The following is a 21995-nucleotide window of genomic DNA, read 5'->3' as shown; positions in this document are numbered from 1 at the left end:
CCTTGATATGATAGACTATTAGAACTATTAAGGGCCAGAGTCCAATTAATCCACAGCTTTAACAGTCCCCAACTGCAGTGGGTCTCCATACAATTAAGCAATAATGGATGACAGGAAGGACACTTCCTGGTAGCTAATGACCAATTGCAATAGTTGAAGGCCCTTAATCCATCTGGTAATTAAATGCTGGGAAAGACAAAACCTGGAGCTCATGGTTGCTATTATCAACCATATATTTAAAAAATAAATCAATTACTGTTTCTTTTTTTCCTGTGCCAGCCACTACTATTTGGCTTTTATGCTAGTAATTAACTCCTGAAAAGATACCAGCACAGCAACCAATGGGAAAGCAGGACTTCATAGAGCACATTCTAATTTAGAAAAATATTAACAGTAATAAGCCACAATGGCACCAAACCAGTCATCGTGCATGTTGAACGAAATCTGTATGCTAAAGATGCTTCTTGGGTTCTGGTCTGAGAACAGTGTGTTCGAGCGGCATGACACCACAACTGGGGATGAGGCACTTCTAAGTTCTAATCGTGCTTGTTCTCCTCACTTGTTGTCATTTGCTGTCCTCAGAGAAGTCACTCAACTGCTCCATGCCTCAGTTTCCCTATTGCTAAAGCCGGAGTAAAAATACGTACCTGTCTCACGGGGGAGTTGTGAGACTTAACGGATATTTGGCAATCACTTTGTTATTTCATCTCAAAAATGCCATGTGCATGCAGAGTATTTTTATTATTAATCGCATTAGGGCTGAAGCTCGGATCCTATAAATTTAGGATTTGCACTATTGTATCACAAGCAAGCCAGAGCAATAACGATGAACAGAGAGGCTGTTAACTGTGTCTTCCATATAATGAAATTTCATGGTGCAAGGCAAGATTGTACAGGGTTGGCATCATGAGCACATTTTGCTGCTCCCACAAGAAGGGACAGTGTGCTCACTGACCTGCTGTCAGCTAATAATTGCAGATGGTTTCAGTAGACACACTAGCTGCCTTCGCTATACAGGCCTGTCTTCCAGCAGCTCACTCTTCTGGGGACATGGCTCCTTCCATGATGCATTAGTTGGGTGAAATTCCTAGCACACTCTTGTGTTTCAAGGAAGTAGTTTGCCTGGTTGCTGGTGTTGGGAGCAGTCGCTCCTCACATCGTGTTCCTCATTCCCTTGTGCTGTTAATGGACACTCATGGCAATTACATGACACAGTCACTGTCATTGCTTTGCAGATTATGTGTCTTTGATGTAGTTTATAGCTGAGAAAAATTATCACAATGAAAAGACTCACAGCCAACTAGTAAAAGTTTGAAAGTTCAAAATAAAAGCTAACTTTGCACCCTTGGGCCCTTCAACTGGTGTAAATTGTCTTCAGTAGAGATACACCACTTTACACCAGCTAAAGATCTGGACCCTCATCTCAGACCTACTCTATGTGCTCAAACCTAGACATGGTAACAAGAGCATAGGCCTCAGCTCTGGGTTTCTTTGACTTTATTAGCTTAATTTGGACCCATTACTTTCATGTCTTTGTTTTCTAATGCAGTTTCCATGTCATACTGAATTGTAGTGCAGTTCCAGTAGTTAAAGGGACGTTGTTATGCTCCTTTTCTTCCTTGATGGGGGTTTAGTGTTTCAGTTGCAGTGGAATAACTCTTCCGATATTTACTAAGGACCAAATCTTAGTATCACTCAAGTAAATTTTTTTGGTCATTTACTTTACTGGCATCCATATTTGACCCTAAAATGTTTAATCATAGAGCTTTCATAACTCGATGTATCTTTTGAATAGGCTTGTGTGTTATGTTGTCTCCAGGGATGGAAGGATTCATTCCTTCTTGGACATCTGGAGATGTTTGGCCTGTGCAATAACAGAAACAGGCCTAAAATCTGATGTAATGCACAGCCATCAGTCTCTATTACATTATACTTACTACAGTACACTTCAATGTAATTTATTCTTTTCCTTGGAGAACTGTGACTAAGTAATTACTAACCCACAAAGCCAATCATAATATAGGAAGGAGAGCAGTTCCCATACAAAGCAGTATGGCCTTAAAGCTTTTCATGCTGTCGAGTTTGGTTAGTTAGTTAAAATGTTTTATGATGGGATGGCGAAAAAATAAAGGAGGCAAAAAAAGAGGGGACATGGGTTGTCTCATTTCCACTTGATAAAAACCCATCTCAGATTATGTTGCTTCCAAAAGCATTTTCTGCTTACGCAGCACAGTGTACAGAGAATGGTATCAAACAAAATAGACTATCAAGTAAGTCTATCAAGGCAGATAGTATTAATGGATTTTGGAGACAGAAATGTCTTTGTGGAATGCAAAGGCATTGAGAAAAACAGTGAAGTGCAGGAAGGTGGGGTTGATAAACTTAAAGGCGGCAGAAGGACTGGGCCAAGTAGCTGTTTCCTGTCTAGCCGTTCCTTCTGATCTTAATTCAAAGACTGACAGATTTCATAATAAATAATGGAAGAGGCATAGAAAAAGCCACACGCGCGTGTCATAAAACAAAATTTATCTTTAATTTGTAAGTGTCAACAGCAGTACAAAAGATGGAGTGATGGTGAATAGATTAAGGGTAGAGAGGACAGTCTTGAGGTAAATGAGCATAAATAGGCAGTCTTATAGACACTCCCCTGAGGGGTCTATACCCCTATCATGGCATATACGGTATCACCCAAAGATGACATGTTTAACATATCAGGAAAGCACCTTGTGCAAAAAAAAAAAAAAAAAAAAATCCCCCCGCAATCCCAAACATGTAGGTAAGGTGCCAATATACACCAGAATATACTATATAAGGACTGTGTCTTTCAGTTGTGTCTTTTCCATTAATTACTGAGGCAGAGAAGGAGAAGACTCTTAAATGTACCACTGAAAGATTATTTAATATTTAATTTACCTCACGTCAATACTGCACAACAAAATCCAAGTCGTCAGTTTATGCAATGAAGCACAGCTAAGAATAAGGATTCTCTTTTTTTTTTAATTGAGAGCAGATTTTGTTTTAAATCAATATCCTTAGCAAACATTTTTTTTTTCTTTTTTACTGTATCCAGAGGAGAGTGTGAGAAAGATGTGATGGCAACCTTTAAGTTCATTTAAAAACTTTACACTGGACTGTACAAGATTTTCTTTTTTGATAAATTATTTACATTTTCAGACTTTAAAACATATTCAAAGCAGCAATAGACACTAGTTTTTCCTCTAAACGCCCAAATATTTACCAGCCACGGGCCCAGGGTAGGTACCTGCATTGTATATAGAATTTCTACAAAGAAAACCTGCCAGTTAAAATTTGCTAGTGGGTGTACAAACAGCAGCTCTAGCATTTTAAGAGCCACACCCACAGTGTTGCTATAGGAACCAAAGCATAGTACCTTGACAAGAGAGTCTCAGTCAGTTGTCCCAACAGCTCTACACAAACTTTACAATTGGAAACAGCAGCTAGCATGTCAGTCCAGCATGTCAGTGAATTGTGCTGATTAAATTAACATAGAGTACAATCTCACAATATACATCACAAACAAATTACAATGTCAGGAAATAAGAGTTACAGTAAGATAAGTTATGTAGTAACAGCTTATAAGCTTGTCTTAATGTAATAAAAAAATTTTACATGGCAAATACAATAATGAGTGAACATAAATGCTAAACATCCTACTCTGTTACAAGCTGAAGAAGGGAAAAAATGGTGCTTTCGAGAAAGCAAAACACAAATGACAAAGGAAGACAAACGGAGAATGCACACTAGCAGGTCTGCAATGTGCAGCATACAAACAGTTAAATATTTGCACATTCCCCATACTCTAAGAGCACCAAGGACCTCACTTGTGTTTTTAAGAAAGCGGAAATTACAAAGCAAGCAATGTCACTAAGTTGCTTTATAGCTTTCATATTGCCATAAATACCAATTTGATAAGTTTTCCTTTAGCCCCTCCCCCCACCCCTTTGCACCCAATGTGTGAACTCTCAGAATACTTCTTTGTCAGATTTTTAAAATGTATCTGGTACTTAAAAGGGATGTGGAGTCAAATGAAATATGTTTCCATATACATATCTTTTAATGCTTTTTTTGTTCTGAAGTAGGATCAGGGCATTACAGTATATCAAAAATGTAATATCATCTGAGAAAAATCACAGACTATAATGGGTTTATATAAAAAAGGTGTTTGGATGAAGAAGTTATTTAAGGAGAAAGAGCAAGTGTTTTGTAAAAGATCAAATGAGGTTATATAATATTTTTTTTAAACGAACACGCTTAAGTGCCAACTTGAGTCTTAAAGAAGCATGCAACCACCTGGGGTCTGAGATGGTTTGTCAACTTCCCATTAAGAATAGGAAGAATTATATCAGACATTCTGCTGGCTGCATTTCTAGGGCAGTTGTTGGCACTGTAACCTTGGGTCAGCAAACGATTTAAGCACATGCTTAACTTTGAACAATTTAGTGGTGCTGCATTCATTTCAATGGAACTACTCAAATGCTTAAAGTTAAGCAGATACTTATGTGTTTTACTGGGGGCCTTGCAATATTTCTTACTAAAAATGATTTTGATTACGTATGAAGAAATGTCATGTCTTTGACAACACAAAAAACAGTAATCCATAGGGACAATGCGGGGACCATGCTTGAATTTAGTATTCAGGCATGGTTGTGTTTACACTCTAAACAGTCATTGTTTTCAACCAACTGCTGTGCTTTTTTCACAGGGTGTAGTACTTTCTGTACATAACCCTCATTGAATAATAGTGTAGTCATTCATTTTGGAGTTCCCACTCCATAGCAATCCCATCTTTTACCCTCACCCTACCTCTTGATGAGCCTAAACACACCAATTTAGGAGAACATTCTGATCCCATGCATTCTCAGCAGCTGGTTTCACAAGCTAGATGGTGATACATGAACATGCACATGGATCAGAATTGGGCCCTTTCATGAGGGTTGTATCCCCATGTAAACATGTACCCGGAAAATCAGAGGTTCTGTTCCATTCAGACTTTAATTTCTGTTTCATCAAACACCAAGTGAAGTCAGCAATTTACCTCTAGCTGGCACCAGACAGCTTCAGGAGTGTTCTTCTCTTGAAAATAAGTCTTTTATAGCTTTCCAAAAGGAAAATATATTGCATCTGTTAACTAAATAGGGAAATGTACTGTAAAACTGTTTCAGTTCACAGTAAAAATAGCTTTACTATATTTGAGCATTACCTGAATGGCATGGTTTTTTTAAAATCAGAATTATTCTGCGGTACTTAAACTCAATGCTTCGAAAACAATCCCACATGTCCTCTTTGCCAATATTTTTTCCTGTTTTTAACTCCTGATATGATGATATCATGACATAATGAACACAGCAATCACCAGTTTAACAGTATTAAATCTAATTAGCTTTCCAAGGGCTCCCTTAATGATGATCATCTTCTTGAGGCATGTGTTGTTGCCTCCAAAATGCCATTCATTATCTGCTTTCAAATAGAAATGAAACTATTTCATCAGTTTTGCTTGGATTCACAAAGCAAACTGAGTTTCCTACCAGCTGTACTAGAAATTTGGTATGTATAAACTTTCTATAAGAAAAAAGAAAAAAAGTATTCTGTTTGTGGAATATGCAATTAAAATTCAACGAGAGCACAAGTGAGGCATCTTGCTGTCCCAGCTACAGGTCCACAATACTGCTCTCACACTGCAGGTGTAAATTCAGCATCTACATGAGGTACAGTGACTTGTCAGCATTTAATATGGACCAACATACACTGATACAGAACCAAAGTAAATACATAACTTATACTTCACTAAGTATCCATGAACAAAAAATAAAATTCTATTTCCTATGTTATATTTACACAATTTTTAAAAAAAAAATCTAAAATGAGATGGTAAATTCATCAAAAACTTTGTTTTGAGCTCCAATTAATAAAGTAAAAATGACATTTTTCCTTATGATTGTCCTTCCTTGATTTCCACTGACATTTTAGAGCCAATGTCGGCTAATAAATACAATAAAATGCTTATATGCACAATTTAGATTCAGTTACTTCCCTCCCACTTCTCCAACCAATAAATGCAGTTTTTACAATCTGGTGATTCCTGAACAGCCAATCATTTTCGAGAATGTGGCTTTAAGTGACAGAGCATGAGCATTGAGGCAGGGCTGGAGCTAAAACAAAGTATTCATACATACATGTATTTTGCATAAATAAATGAAATAAGACATAAAAAATGACTCAAATCCGGCAACTGTGAGGCAGGCCCACACGAGTCGAAACAGATGACTTTTGTTCATGTAGTTTTCGTACAACAGTTTCACATTAGTCAGAAGTGATAAAAAATACCATTTATATCCAGTGCTTATAACACTTACGAAACAACATCTGTGAGTGTGTGTTTTTTGTACTACAAGCAAAATCAAGTTTCAGTCCTAAAGAACAGTCCTTTGTTCTCCACCAGCCTGCAGAATATTATTTTGGCATGGTCATAAAATTTAAAAAAATTAACCTACTAATCTAAATGTTTGCCTTTGTGCAAAAATAATTACATAAAATACAATGCTAGCAATACAGCATTCTACCGATGCAACAGAACCAGAAAGAAAAGAGAAAGAGAAAATAAATGAGGTGGGGGAGGGAGAGATATTTAGAACTAGTGAAATCTGTAGACATTAATAAATAGAAAAGGAGGACTTGTGGCACGTTAGAGACTAACCCATTTATTTGAGCATAAGCTTTCGTGAGCTACAGCTCACATCCGATGAAGTGAGCTGTAGCTCACGAAAGTTTATGCTCAAATAAATTGGTTAGCTCTAAGGTGCCACAAGTACTCCTTTTCTTTTTGCGAATACAGACTAACACGGCTGTTACTCTGAAACCTGTCATTAATAAATAGTTGTTCTTTAGGAAATAATAGTACCCTCCCACCTAATCCAAGCTAGATGTATTAAAAACAGCCCAAATCTCCAAGAAATATTAAGAACAAAAAAACACTTTCTATCAGTACCTTAGCCAGCTTAAAGAGGGCGCTCACCAGCTAATGACACAGCATATGTCTTTAAAGTCTTGGCTAGACCAGTTTATTGCTATTAGACATGGACTTAGAACACACTTAATAAATAGTAAAAATTACAAAATGGTCAGAGAAATTTGACCACTGTGTTTCTGTGTCATTATCTTTATAAATCGTCCTGTAAACTGAACAATCTTCATTGTTTTTGCACATTTAGATGTGATTCCTACAGTGGTGACACAGGCTATCTCCACTCAAAGAGCTGCAGTTGTGAGAGAAACGACAGCTCACAGCACAGTGACTTGTCAATAGGTCTTACAGGAAGCTTTGCAAGATTGTGTGACAGGCATGAAGATAACCTGTATTAATACTGTACTCATTCAGTCATATGGGGCCTGGTCCAAAGCTCATTAAAATCAATGGGAAGATTCCCATTGAAATCAATGGGGGCTGGATCAGGTCCATATATATTTATTTGCATGTATCTGATTCTGCAAGATGTTGAGTGCTTCACGGAGTTGCTGAACACCTTAAACTCGCAGTAAAGTCAATGGGAGTTGAGGACACTCAGCACAAGTGCAGGATCAGGCCCCCCAGTACTATCTATTATGCTTAGTGATTTATTTGTGGGTATCAAGAGTGGAGTGGGAGTGAAGAAAAGAAGAAAATTCTCCTTTTTTATATTCTCCTTGTCTCTGAACATTCAGCAACTTCTCAACCTCGGAGTGTTCCCTCTCTTCTTCCCCCATATATTTGCCAGAAGTTTTCTTTGTCATTGATATTGTTTCTAATAATACAAATAATAATATTTTGCATTTTATAGCAGGTTTCTTCCAAATATCCCAAATCACCTTACAATCATGTATCAAGTTTCTTAATACCCCGATGATATAAAGAAACATCATTATCCTCATTTTACAGATAGAGAAATTGAGGCACAGAGACATTAAGGCCCAAATCCTGCAAACTCATATGTAGTTAGACTCATACTTGTGAGTAAAATTAAACACATACGTAAGTGTTCATAGGACTGTGGCTTAAATGACTTGCCTAAAGTCACTCAGCCAGTCAATGGCTGAGCCAGGAAAGGAACTCAGGAGTTCTGGCTCCCATTCCTGTGCAACTAGTATTTGATAAATCTATTGTAATGTACTATATGCCTTGCTCTGCAATTCAGACTTTTGTGTGACTTTCCCCCTGAGGAATTTCACAAATAAATCACTGCATAAATACACTGAAGATATCAGAAAGCTCCTGCAGGTGACCACTGGAATGGGGATGTACAGAACCTTGATTCACTACTTGATTCTACGGGCCCTACAAATCCATCACTGCAGACTCTGAAGAGACATTGAATGCACCTGTCTCCATTGACGGTTCATCTGTATATTGTATAAGTCTAGATGTGTATCATGACACACAGAAATATATAGGAGTATATGTACTGTATGTACATATTCAAAGCATTCTATTTTGCATTACATGCAGTAGAGTGGTTCCAGATGTTCTTTGGATGTATAGTGTTATGGAAACAATTGGATTTTCCATTCACAAATTCCACTTTCATTTTGGGAAGCAGGTGCATTTTTTATTTTCAGGCACCTGCATGTTTCGGGGGAAGAAAGAGAAAGGGCTCTTTAAGACAGTCATAAGGAATTATAAATGTAATGCCACCAACAGTACATTTTAAAATAAATATTAAGTATTTTCACCCTTGACATTCTGGAATGAATAAATTATTTAAGAGAAAATGTGTTAAGACTGAATGCAAGGGTTAAAAGCAAAGGGATAGAGAATGTAGTCAGAGGTGGCCTCACGCTGCTAAGACAGGCCTGTCCATAGCTGGTGATCGCGCTTTTGTGCTTAATATTTTGCGCTAATGGCATATCAAGAGGCAAAAGCAATTGGACACATGCACTGTGGCAACCTTGTTCACTACTTAAGAATATCCTGTCTCCAGATTCCTGAGTACTTTACCATTTTCTGGAAAAAAAATTATGTTTTACATATATTTTTTTAAGATGCCAAAGGATTGTCTAAGACTTTACAGTGTCTCCCTTAAGACTTTTAAAATGTTAAGATTCAAAAGTTATGAAAAGTTTGGCACATCAGAAGTTCAGCTATACATGTGGAAAAAGTGGAATTCAGAGTTTGTTTAAAAGATGAGCTCTGACACACAGATGCGTACACTTGCGGACTTGTTCTGTTTCACAATATGAAATCTGCAGTTTTTGTTTTCTAAAATAATCCAGAATAAAAACACATTCACAACCTGTAGGCTGGCACAGCATACCTGAGTGAGAATGTATAGCCCCCATCTAAAACAAAAACTTAAACCTTTATCAGCATCCAAATAGGGAAGAAAAAAAAAAAGACAAGAGACAAAAGGTAAGACTTGTAAGACAGCTATTGATTCATATAAGTTTTCAAGTCCCAATGTCTGATATTTAATATATGTCTTCACTAAATTAAAAAAAAAACAGGTTCATGAAAATTAGGGGAACAATCTGTCTCACACGTTAAGAAACATTTAAGACCATTCTGCTGATGTAACTGTAGGAGCCACACATGCATGCAGGCTCTTTAAGAACTTTTTGTTCAACAAAAAACAAAAAATCAAAAGAGTCAGAGTACTTTAATTCTGCAAACGCTCCTCAGTTGGCACTGACAGCCTCGTGGCCTTCATTTTCACTGCTATAGTCTGATTTGGGATCATCCTCATAGTCCTCGTACATTTCCATCTCATCCTCTCCATTTATCATTTCGTTTCCAGCAAGGCTTCCGCTGTCTGTCTTCATACCATAAGTGCTCTGAATGACAGGGATGCTGGGCTCCGGACTGGCAGAGGTGCTAGAGCAATCAGATGTCATCTGAGGTGATGGTGCGGTAGTTGCCATGGTAATAGCACCAGGATAGACAACACCTGTTCCTGTGGTGATTGGAATCTGAGGCTGCTGTCTGCAAGGAAACACAAGAGTGGAACATGATTGATTATCTTTAGTTTAGATCTGGAGTGGAACCCTACTGTGCATATCAAACAAAATTAAAGTACATGGTTTCTACAGAACATATTGGTGTATGCCTTTGAGTTCCAGATTCTGATCCTGCAAGGTGCGGAGTGCCCTTTGCTCCTGTCAAGTGCAACTAGAGATAAAGCTGCTCGGCAACTGGCAGTATCAGACCTTTGATGCATTCAGGTATTGGGTGGTTTAACATAAAATAGACTGCAAAATGTTGCTAAATTTTCTAGCACGTAAGACTTTGTCAAAGCTGGCTTCTGCAGCTTAAAACCTGGCCATTCAAATGTCTCACTGTAGTCCCAGCCTTGCAGTCATATATAGGAGAGCTGGTCAAATAATTTATTGTGAATAATATTCACTGTGCTGAGCACTGGAGGAGACCATGAGTTCTAGTGTAAGTTCTTCAATGGACTACTGTGGATAGTACTACACCCTTCACAGACCTTATTACTGAGTAACAAAGTAATTGAGACTTAATTGAAAGTCAGTGAGACTTAGGCTCCTCAGGCACTTAAGCACTTTAGAAATTTTACCCATAGTCCTTAAATTCATGATCACTTAGTATTTGTTCTTCAGAACCTCTGTCTCATTCAGTGCACAGAACAGACAGTCAATAAGGATTGCTTAATTTCAGCCTGCTGCTTACTACCCATCCCTGTGTCTGTCCTTATTCGCTTGCCTGTCCTGATCAGTGATTAAGGGCAAGAGTGCAAAAACTGTCATTTGTGAGTTCGTCTCATTCACTCATTGACATGAGATTACAATCATGCTAAACATCACACCACTGAGCTACCAGGAGATCAAACTACTCCAAGTTCAGGAACCATGGGAGCCAGTGAAATCATAACATTCCATATAGAACATATCACTATGGGATTTTGTTCTGAAAGTGACTCTCCCTGCCACTCCCCTCAGTCTTTACCTAACCCAAGCCTGAATGTCAGAAAAGAAGAGAAAAGAAAAGAAAAAATGAGAGATTGAGAGGAAGTGAAGATAGCAACATCTTGATTTGGTTAAATTATAATATATGAGCAGAGAATTTTCATTTCTTAAGGCTTTGCACAATATGCTTTTGTGACAGAAAAATTCACATGGACACAAAATGTGTCTCTTTCCCTCATTCCACTTCATTACAAACTACTTTCACTATACTGCCAATACATTTTGGAACAAATTCTGCCACTGGATGTATGCACAGCTTCCAATGAAATTCACAGGAGTGCCCTTGTGAACATGTGAAGATAGAATTCGGTTATTTGCCATCTTTTTATAAAATCCTGACCTTGGTGAAGTCTCCTCTCTCAGTCTAAGACATAGGCCTCCAGTTCAGAACAAAACTTAAATGGAGTTTTGGAGACGAGAATGTTACTCCCCTTGCTAGTAAAGCCTCTGGAGCACCCATCAAATACCAGTTTTAGAAGAATGGTGCTGCTGATGAACAGTTCACAATAAATAAGTTATTCAGTGTGTTTAGTCACTTTTTTATGTTTGCAAATTGTCTACAAACAGACCCAGATTTTCACTAATTTGTCCCCTATTTGAAATCATTTGATAAATGTTTTGAGCAAACATTTTTCAGCCTATGGTTTTTTTTTTTTTTTTTTGCTAATGATTGGCTGCTAGTATTGCTTCAAGTGTTTCAACTTTAACAATTCAATATTCCAACTGTGGGACGGTCTACTTAAGTCACATGGTACAATTTCTGTTCCCTGATTGATTGATGTAAGCTTTACAAACTACTTCTGCGACAAGCCCAAGATTCCCTCTTCACAATCATTCAGACAAAAGAAACAGTCACCTGAAAATTTGTTTGCCAAAAACAAATAAATAAGTGGGTCCACTGATGGTCGTAGCACCATTATTTTTAGAACTCACCAAGATGTCCATGTGTAATTTTCTCATACTATTCACCCAGTTCTAATTCCGCCATTAACCTTTTTTCCTGATATTTCTTTTAATATCATTAATATATTGACAAAAAAACCTTTTGAAGAACTTCACAGTATTAACTCTGAAAGCTCTTCTGAGAAAAGCAGTGCTTTTTATACAGCAACATCAGTGGGGCTTACCCTTCCAATATATAAGCCATTTAGAAACCAATATTTTCAATGTGCGTTATGTGTGTTGCAGTAGTGCCCACAGGTCCCAGTCAGGAACGGTTTCCCACAATTCTGTGTGCTGTGTGCTAGATCTGTTTTCAAGAAAGCACAAAGTGAAGAAATTCCAGAGGGCATTTGTGTGTGACCCTTGACTGTCTAATCCCTAGAAAAACCATATTTTTTTTCATAAGTGGGCAACTGGTTACTAATGGCCAAGATATGCGAACTGACAGTGAAAACAGTGCTCTTGACTGCAGACTGTTCTGTGCTACCCCTTTCTTTGCAGCATTAGAGAAAGATTAGCATTTTCCCTTCTACCATAAGGGGGGAAAAAAATCAGAAGGAGCCATGGAGTGGCATGACAAGAAAGGCAGTGCAGAAGTGCTGCGCGTTGTAGGTAATCTGGGACACTGCTGGGCTTATTTTTTAAGCCATTTATTAAAGGTTAGCAACTCTCTCTCGCATGTCTGCATTTCAATGGGAGGAGAGGGGAGGTATTTTTGCAATAGCATTACATCTCTTCAACACTTTTTAAGGTAAGAAAAAGTGCAGGTTACCTGGGGATAGCGAGGATGAATCTGCAGTGTTGGTATTTTACTCTAGGCATCATCTCTCATGCATGCCAAGTTGTAGCATGAACACAAGTAGTATAACAAATCTGCATAACTGATTTGTGTAACAGGAAAGTAGGTCACACCTTTGGGGCTTAATGAATCCCTCTCAAGAATGCACTTCACTATTCTTCCTCTAGTGAAGTGTAAAAAAGCACACACATGGTGAATGTGCTTACTGACTGGAGTGGGTCAAAACCAATCGATTGTCTGAAGACCTAGACGTGTATTTAATCAGAAATGGTGGGGGGGGGGGTATTTCCACATAGATCATCCTGTGCAGTAAAAAAGATATAAAATAATTCTGGCAAAATCCTGGATCCATTAAAATCAATGGTAGCTTGTGGAGTCATGATTTCTCCCAAAACCTTTCTAAGATTTCAAAATAAAGGATGGATAGTTACTGGATATTAATTATTTCAGGTGAAGTAAAAAAGCAAAAATGAAAAAAACTGAGCTATGTCCAGAGTTAAATGCAAAGGCCCAATTCCAAAAACACTTAAGCATGTGCTTAGTTTTAAGTACATGTTTAAGTCCCATTGACTTCAACAAAACTTAAGTAAATGCTTTACATGAAGGATGTGCTTAAGTGCTTTGCTGAATTGGGACCTAAATGCCCATTTATCTAATCAAACATGTAAACTATTTTTTTCCCTTTTGTGTAATTCTCTTGGTACTTTCTTTTACATTGGTGCATCTGAGAAATGACTTTGTCATTTTCTAGGAAATAAGATTATTCAGGGGAGAAAAAGGGGTTCATTTAAACTTGCATTCTGTATGCTCTGAATTGATTGATTAGTTGTGGTGTCTAGCATATATTTCAGGTCTTAACTTCATTTTACATTTTTGATTTGCAGTTTACATTAAAAACATTTGTATTTAAAAGTATTTGTTGTCATATTAAATTCTAGATCCTCTAGTCTAGCCAAGCTGTACTAAGCAGAGGACCATAGGCAAAACATATTTTTACATCACCTCTAAGCCTCCCTGATTCTGCTTCACCCCCTGGTTTAAGTTCTTAGTTGCACCCGGCTTGAATGCCCACCAAAGGGCTTTTCCGGAAGCCAGAGATCACCAGAGTACAACAGCGTTCGTGACTTAGCGGTTACGAGAAGCAGTGGTGTAGAGCTGGCTACACCGGCTCTATACCACTGGTGGACTCTCTTATGCCAGGGAAATCATCAAAGGGCCAATTAAGCCAGTTCTATAGACCCTTTGCTCTGCTAGTGTTGCAAAGGGCTGTATTGGGGCCAAGGATCTGGCCCGATATAATTAGACAAGTACAGTAAAGAGCAGGCAACATGAAATTTCTCATATAAACTGACCTGTTGGCAATTTAGTGGTATTAAAATTATTAGGATTTTCCTGGAGCACATTCCATTTTTTGACTTTTGCAAAACTAACTAAACATTTAAATTGGCAAAGTACCATTGTTTGCTGATCCCTTCAGAACTATTTTCTGACAGCTCTTTAAATGACTGAAGCTAAATTGGTTGCGTTAGGGAAAATGCTTATGTGCTACACACCCTGAAACTTACTTCCCCGTAAGGAATAAAATAACAGTAAATCTCACAAAAGCATCCATTGTGTACTTAATTTTAGCTCTTGCTATAGTGGTATAATATTACAGGCTTATTCAAAACAGTAGTCTACCAACATTCAGAATACACACGTATACAGTAGTTACAAATACTGCAAAGGCTTTATTTATAAACATCTCATCGTGGCAAGACTCAAGAAAATTAACGTTCACATTACTTTGCAGATTAATGTATAGAATACATACTTCTATGTAAAGGGTATCAGACTATGAAAATGACTAGGAATTGAATTATTTTTGTGAGAAAAGGTAACAAAATACGCTGTTCTAAGTTGAAATCTCTGAGTCTATGGCATTCCACATGAAGATTTACTTAAGGATTATGAAAAAATGAATTGTTGAAGATAAATTGTAAATCACTTGAAGCTGCTTTAATGCTTAGCTTTCACAGAAGGGCTGAAAAGTTCTCATTCAAAGCTTCCCGTAAACAACTGTATAATTACAACTAAAATATTATAAAACATTACCTGGCTGTTTACAGGTTGAATTTCCGCTTGTTTTTTTTTTTTTAATTAAATTGTATGTGTTAGTGCATTAAGTTTGAATTATCCTGCCTGATAGTATTCCTCATTTGGGGCAAAATTCACGAATGTATAGTTCCATCACAGGTATAGACACTACTTAAGTCCCACTTAAGTCTTTATAATACTGCTTAATTTGTATGTAAATGATGCATAGACCTTGTGCTGGTCTATTGCATAGATAATAAATATCACCCCTACGGTACAATCTCGCTCTCTGGAGAAATCTCTCATTGAACTTCCAAGGAATTTGCCTAAGTAAGTGGTGCAGAATCTGGCCATTAGTCAGTTTAGTTTTTTGTTCAAAATACTGCTATTTCACATAACAGTTTCTGAGGAAGCATTAACTTAAATTAGTGATGTGTGTCTTACTCTTGATTACTACAGTATTCCACTTACTATATGCTGTTAGAACCAGTGCATGCACAGCTACATTTCAGAAGCCATAGTAACAAAAAGTTTGTCGTCATAGTAGAAATGGAGACAATTTTGCTTTTGAAGGGAATCTGAGCAAACGCCACCCATACACATGACACAATCATTACCCCAGTAACTAAAGGCTCAGTCAGGGGGAGTTGACAGGGCTCAGTACCCTTCAGATACTATGGTGCTAATGGTGGTAGAAGAACTTGAACAGAATAGAGAAAAGCGGAAGCAGACGACAAAAACACCAACATCTAAACACCACAAATATGTGACTGTATGAAATGCCATGAAGTTTTAATTCCCATGAATTAAATAGGTCTTTCTACCTCCCATCTTCATACACCCTCTATTTATTTCTGCATACTGTGACTATATTTTTGCACATATTATAACAGATTAAACATATGATATGCAATTTAATCCACGTGTTTAAATAAATAAATTTAAAAGAACAGAATTTCTAACTCAAGAACTTTACTGAGAAATCCAAACAGACATCATTTTTTTTCATGTATAGAACTTCAGGGGACTACAACCACATCAGAAACCTGGTGAGATGCTGGAAATGTCCAAACTTGAGTAACTGGAGGAAAGGGAATAGGCACTTTACAAATACATGAATGCCCACAAATACACCACTGAACATGGAAACTCGGAGCACTTTGCCCACTGTAAACTCTCTTTACTGGATCTAAAACAACACTCAGGAAAACACATCAGAACCCCTCACTAGAAGAAAGTAGGATTATAAAACCTGAGTTTTGTTTTTTCTCCCAGAAAAAAAAAATCAAACAACCCTGTGGGGTTTGAGGATTTCATTTGGGTCTTCTCATTTTATTTTTGTCTTTTCTGTTCTATTCCATTTTGAAGGATTTAGGTAAACAGAAAATACATTTGAAAGATTTTTGCTCTTAGAAACATTAGGCTCTGATTTCACTCTGAAGTAGAGCTAGTTGGGAATTTTTCAACAAAACTCTTTTTTCCACCAAAAATGCCAGTTTGTTTAACCTGAAACAATTTGTGAAACAGGGTATTTCACTGCATCTCCTGACTTGAAAAGTTTTTGAAAAAAAAAGAGTCTCAATTGTTGCAATGAAGTATTTTGATATTTTTAAACAAAAAACAATGTTTTTCTGGTTCAATATGACTTTTTGTTTGTAAATTTAAGCTAATTCAACTGAAAAAAGATTTAAAAATCTAAAAGGTCTCAATCAAAACAACACATTTCAATCAACCCAAACCAAACATTTCTTTGATTTTTTTGGTTCACGAAAATTTGAGATTTAAACTTTTTGTCCTGCTTGGGGTTGATAAAAATTTTCAAAGTCTTGAAAATATTTCCAAGATGGGAAAACTATTTCCCAACAAACTCTGCTCTGAAGATTGAGCTATAATTTGAATATAAATCTGCATTTGTGAACAAGGTTGTGCACTGTTTGTTACATTAAAATGGTGCCAAACTGTGGCATATTTGAGGGGTTTTGGCCCACAAAGTTGTTTAGTTGAAACGTCATAATAGGCTGGATGTTGACAGAGCAAATAAGTAGGTGAAAGTAGGGTAAGCCTAACTAGTTAGTTGACTGGAGACTCTATTGCTGTGGCACAGTATTTTACTTTAATTGGAAGCATTTGTTTTGAACAATATATAAACTTTTTCTATTTAAGAAATAAATATACTTACCAAGTGAATCATATAGTATGAGTTTTGTGTTTCATTTCAAAAAAAATTTTCTCCAGTTTCTCACTTGGTGTTTTCAGTGGGTTTTGGTTTGTTTATTTATTTGTTTGTTTTTCTGGGAAAAAAACAGTGGGGGGGTTTTGGGGCGGGGAGGGGGGACGACAACTGTGGAAGGTCAAACAACCACAAAAGAAACCCTGTAAAAACAAATTCAGAAGAACCACACACATTCTAGGTCTCCTCAACTCCCAAATGTAAATACAGATGGAACAAAGAAATGAATCCTTTGTCACCTTTGACTAATCCATGTAATGCGTTTTCATATTCTCTCATGTTTCCAACCAAGGGCCTGATTCCCTCTTACACTAACGTTCCTTTATACATCTTTAGCTGTGTAAAGGGATCTTAAAGTGGTTGTAAATTACATTCAAATCATATCAATATAAATGTAATTTACACTCACTTTAAGGCCTCTTTATTCTGCCAGAGGGGTGTTAAGAGGTCATAGTATAAATGAGAAGAATCAGGACTCATGTATTTAGAAAAATGATTAAATTCCCATGTTGCCTCTCATGATTCTTTGTGATATATCACAAGGAGACATTAAAGTTAACTTGGGTCATTGGGTTCATGGGGAATAGTTTTTAGTGTTTTTGAGAAACAGCCATTGTGTCATTCACTTTTCTACAAGAACAGAATAATTCTCAATCCTGACCTCCTTATTTTACCTGCTCCTCTGATCCCTACAATGTTGCAACTTAATTATGCTTTGAATTAGCAATTGATTCTCCCGTTGTCTTTTCTCTCACTGTCATGCTATTGTTCCTTTATTTAATTTACCCACATTGCTGCTTTTGGACCTTGAAAATTTATTGTATTGATATGATTTGACTGTTAATCTGCCTTGGAAGAGGTGGCCTAGAATTTCACTCCTTTGAACTGAATGTAATTTGTGATATGCTATATCAATTCAGATGTGTATCTGTACAATTTCTGTAACAGCTTATTAATAAACAACTAATAGTGCAGAGTAAGCTAACAGCATCATATTACAGACTCAGAAGTTATATTATCTCTTCATATTTCAAAATACGAAAATACTTCTAGTGACTGATTTAACAAAAAGTCAACATTGTTGCAGACTGTACCAAGAAATAACTGACTGCAACAGGGAGTTCTACATCCCCAAAATCAGGACACATAACTGATGTCAAGGTCAATTATCTGGTAGTAAAGCACACAACAAAAGGAGATTATTATGATTAGAGAAATGAGCAGAACATTGTGAATTTGGAAGGGCTGGCAGAGGAGATAGCTTTTAGGCTCTTTTTAAACTACCAGAAACATCGCACCCTGGCGCAGAGCATCACAAATTAATTCAGAAGCGAATGGAAGAGATAAATCAGTTCTGATGCAATTGTTTCAGTGGGCTTTCTATCCTGAATCTGGACAATTGGCATACCACTGCATCCTGTTCAAAATACCTTCCTCTGTATTTATATCACAAAGTTTGATTAAAACTGTAGTGGGATTTTTTTTTTTTTAGTGCCATACATTCTGAACTGGAAACCTGGCTGATCTATCCCTATACTTTAAGTCCTTTCTCACAACACATTTCTTCAAGGAATATTGTATACCACAATAATACATAACCAAAAAAATATTAGGTGCCTTCAAGATGGTGCGCATCATTCCCCCAAGCTTCTGCAGAATCGTACTATCTTCTCCCTACTCCTCCCATCCCTAAATCTCTTATTTTCTTCAACCTTGTCTTCTCTAGCACACCTTTTCTACTTTTTCCTGTTGTTCCTGTCTTAATCCTGGGACTGATCCTGGAAACCATCACTACTGAGGGCAGGGCTTGCTAATCACCCACATATGGCCCAATTAAAAATGCTCTGAACGGACTCCAATTGTTTTCAAAGAGTTCTAGAAGCAGGCCCATAGTTAATCAAAGACTACAGTATGTGGCTGGTAATTCTATGTTCAATAGTACATCCTAGGTGTGTTAGCAAGACTTTGCAGATTGTACCCTTAACTCGTACACCCGTCAGGTAAGGAGAACTGTCCACTTGTTTGAAAAACATCATCGTACTACGCTGTAAAAAACAGCAACAGCAATAATAATACTTACCCCACAGTAAAAAACTGCCTCATCTCCTGTCTTCGAGACCTCATCAGTTGTTTATATTCTCCAATACGCAGTTTCTTGCCATCAACAATACAGGTGCGTTTTGGTCGAGGTTTGTATTTGTAGTTAGGGTACTTCTCTAGATGGATTTTACTTAGCCGTGCCTGTTCCTCATAGTAAGGTTGTTTCTCTTGATTAGACATGGATTTCCAGCGAGAGCCTATATGCAGAAACATGATGCTCAAGTAATGCAGACTGAGTTCTAGTTCTAGGCATGGCAAAACACTTTTTTTTTTTTTTTTGCCATACTGTCTAACAAGTTCACCAGCATTTACAAAACCTGTCTGTGGCCAAGATTTTCAAAAGTGATTAGCTATTTTGGGCACCCAATTTGAGGTACCTCAAAGGGGCATGACTTCCAGAGAGTGCGGGTCACCCGCTTTCTGAAAATCCAGCTCCTTTAAATTGTTTCCAGTCAGACACCTAAAAATTGAGTAATTTAAAATCAATAGTTGCATTTGAAAATATGGATGTTGTGTCCATAACAATTTTTTTCTATTATTCTTTACAATAATGACCTTTGACCTGAGAATAATTCTGTGAGCTATTTATTAAAATGGTGCATCCGATGAAGTGAGCTGTAGCTCATGAAAGCTTATGCTCAAATAAATTGGTTAGTCTCTAAGGTGCCACAAGTACTCCTTTTCTTTTTGCGAATACAAACTAACACGGCCGCTACCCTGAAAGCTGTCATTTATTAAAATGCACATTACTAGAGTCAGGCTGGGTCTACTGTCATTTTGTTGATCTTAAAAGCTTATCACATTGCTCATGTATGCATGCTTCTCCAAGAGTTCTTGAGAACACAGCTTATAAATTTCTAATAATGGATATTAATGCTCTGCTATTTAGCAAGGAAAACTTATGAAAAGCTCACTTATTCACAAAATTACAAATAACCGCTTACTAATAAGACATCTTTAATTTAGTTGCACTTTGATATAACCTTGGCATGCTATTGGCACTCTACAATATTTTAAATCCTATTATGCATATTTTCCTCTGGCCAGATTAAATTAATGTATTGAACTGCACTTAGAAAGTTATATTTTTAAAGGAAAGCATATTTGCAGTTATATACACCAGTTTAATTCTTGTAAACATTCATTGAAAGCTGCGCCAATAAAAGTAGTAAAAAGTTCTAATCCAGTTTATACAGGAAGAGGAAAAAGTATTCAGATCTCTTGTATTGTTTATAAAGAATGTTCTAAACTCTTGGAGAGAGGATAGGTTTTGGGGGGTTGTTTTGGGCAAGCAATGCAGAAAGTACTTTTTGGTGTCTTTCAGCTGGATAAAACTATTACAGCTGCGGTAAACGTGGGTGGAAGCTATTCTTTTACCAAGATTTTTCATACATCAACAAATGGAAAAGTTTTATAAATATTATCCATAGCCAGCAATGTTCTGTGTCAGTTCTAATAATTCAGACTCTTTTCTCATTGTCCTGGAAAAGTTGCAAAGATATTATATGGAGATAGACTTATTTATGACAGGTTAATGCTATGGTTAACAAACACACGATTGCTGGCACTTCTGATATATTTATGCTGAAAGTTTACATTTTAATGAATACAGTTACTATACTCCTAATAATTTTTTTCATAGAATGCACACAAATAATATAGATTCCCCATGGCTGCCAATGTTGAAACAGTGCAGGGTTTATACAAAACTGAAAGGCTATTCATATAACTTATTCAAAATGATAGACAAAAATATAAGAACTTCTAAGTGAGATACTAAAAGTTTTAGGACAGAGTAACATTTATTTCTAGAATGTCTTTTTGCCTCTGACAGAAATAACAAATGCATGAGAAACAGCTCTGTTAAAAATGCATTTCAACTCAAAAGTTTACAATAAAATGATTGCAGATGAAACTTGATTTTTACTGTTATTTATTATGAGTTACATTTAGAATCCATCTTTCACTTCAAAGACTCAGAGAACAAATATATGTTTTAACATTTCACTACTCATTCTCACGTATGTTTCTAATTCTCCAGAGAAGTCATTGACTCACAATGTCTAAAAAAATCAGCCAATTTATTTGCACAGTGGCAAAACTCATGTATTGGTGTATGCCCATATCACATGTATATACGCGTTAAATATTACTTCTGAATTGTTAATATTAAGTAATATTTTAATTGTGTAATGCAAGTGTTTCATTTTATTTTTCTTCTAACATTGATGTATGTTTCTTTAAAACATTCCTTCAAAGAAAATATGCATTGAATATATGCTCTTTCAAGTGTTATGAAACTTGCTGACCAATAATTCATTTCTGACATTTAATTCTCTGACATAAATTTTTATCTTGGATTTGTATTAAACATATTTCCAAAATTATTAATGTTACCATAAGAAGTACAGTTTCCATTTGCATGAATCGTGAACTCTTGAGTTCAAATTATTTCTGATGTGATCATACAATGGGTCACTTTACCCAGGAGCCATTGTTACAGTAAACTGGCAATTGGGACAGCCCCAGTTGAACGAGGGAGAATACACAGAGGGGGCTGTCCCTCCCTTTCAGAGTCTCTGCCATTCATTAGCTAAAAGGGGAAGGAAAGTAGCTGATTGGTCCCTCACCCTATCCTAGCCTGAGCCAAGTGGAGCTCTACCCTGTACTGATAGCCTTGGAGGTGTGTTTTGTGGATACAGCAGTCTGACCAATCACGTGTTTTGGGGTTAGGAAAGAAATGTTTTCTTCCTGTAGGCACCTAGGAAGTTTTTCGCCTTCCTCGCAGCACCCTGGAGGCACAGTTAAGTTAAATAGTAATAGGATTTAACAATTGACGATGGTACTTGGAAAGGATGTTAGTTCTTCACAATT

General features: G+C 36.9%; 1 protein-coding gene across 27 annotated transcripts in view; it reads right to left on the bottom strand.

Moving 5' to 3' along the window:
* Positions 1-2511: 2511 nt before the first annotated feature.
* Positions 2512-21995, bottom strand: part of SOX6 (SRY-box transcription factor 6) — a 449851-nt gene continuing 430367 nt past the window's right edge. For all 27 annotated transcript variants that reach the window (XM_077818342.1, XM_077818361.1, XM_077818360.1 and 24 more), the window contains 2 exons: positions 19102-19318; positions 2512-9970 (listed from right to left, as the gene is read on the bottom strand). In XM_077818342.1, the coding sequence (XP_077674468.1) occupies positions 9667-9970; positions 19102-19318 (521 nt within the window). In that variant the 3' untranslated portion in view covers positions 2512-9666. The remainder of the gene's footprint in view (positions 9971-19101; positions 19319-21995) is intronic.

This window comes from Eretmochelys imbricata, chromosome 6 (assembly GCF_965152235.1).
Source record: "Eretmochelys imbricata isolate rEreImb1 chromosome 6, rEreImb1.hap1, whole genome shotgun sequence".
NCBI lineage: Eukaryota > Metazoa > Chordata > Testudines > Cheloniidae > Eretmochelys > Eretmochelys imbricata.
Note: the sequence above shows the minus strand (reverse complement) of the source record. Positions and strands in the feature narration are given on the sequence as shown.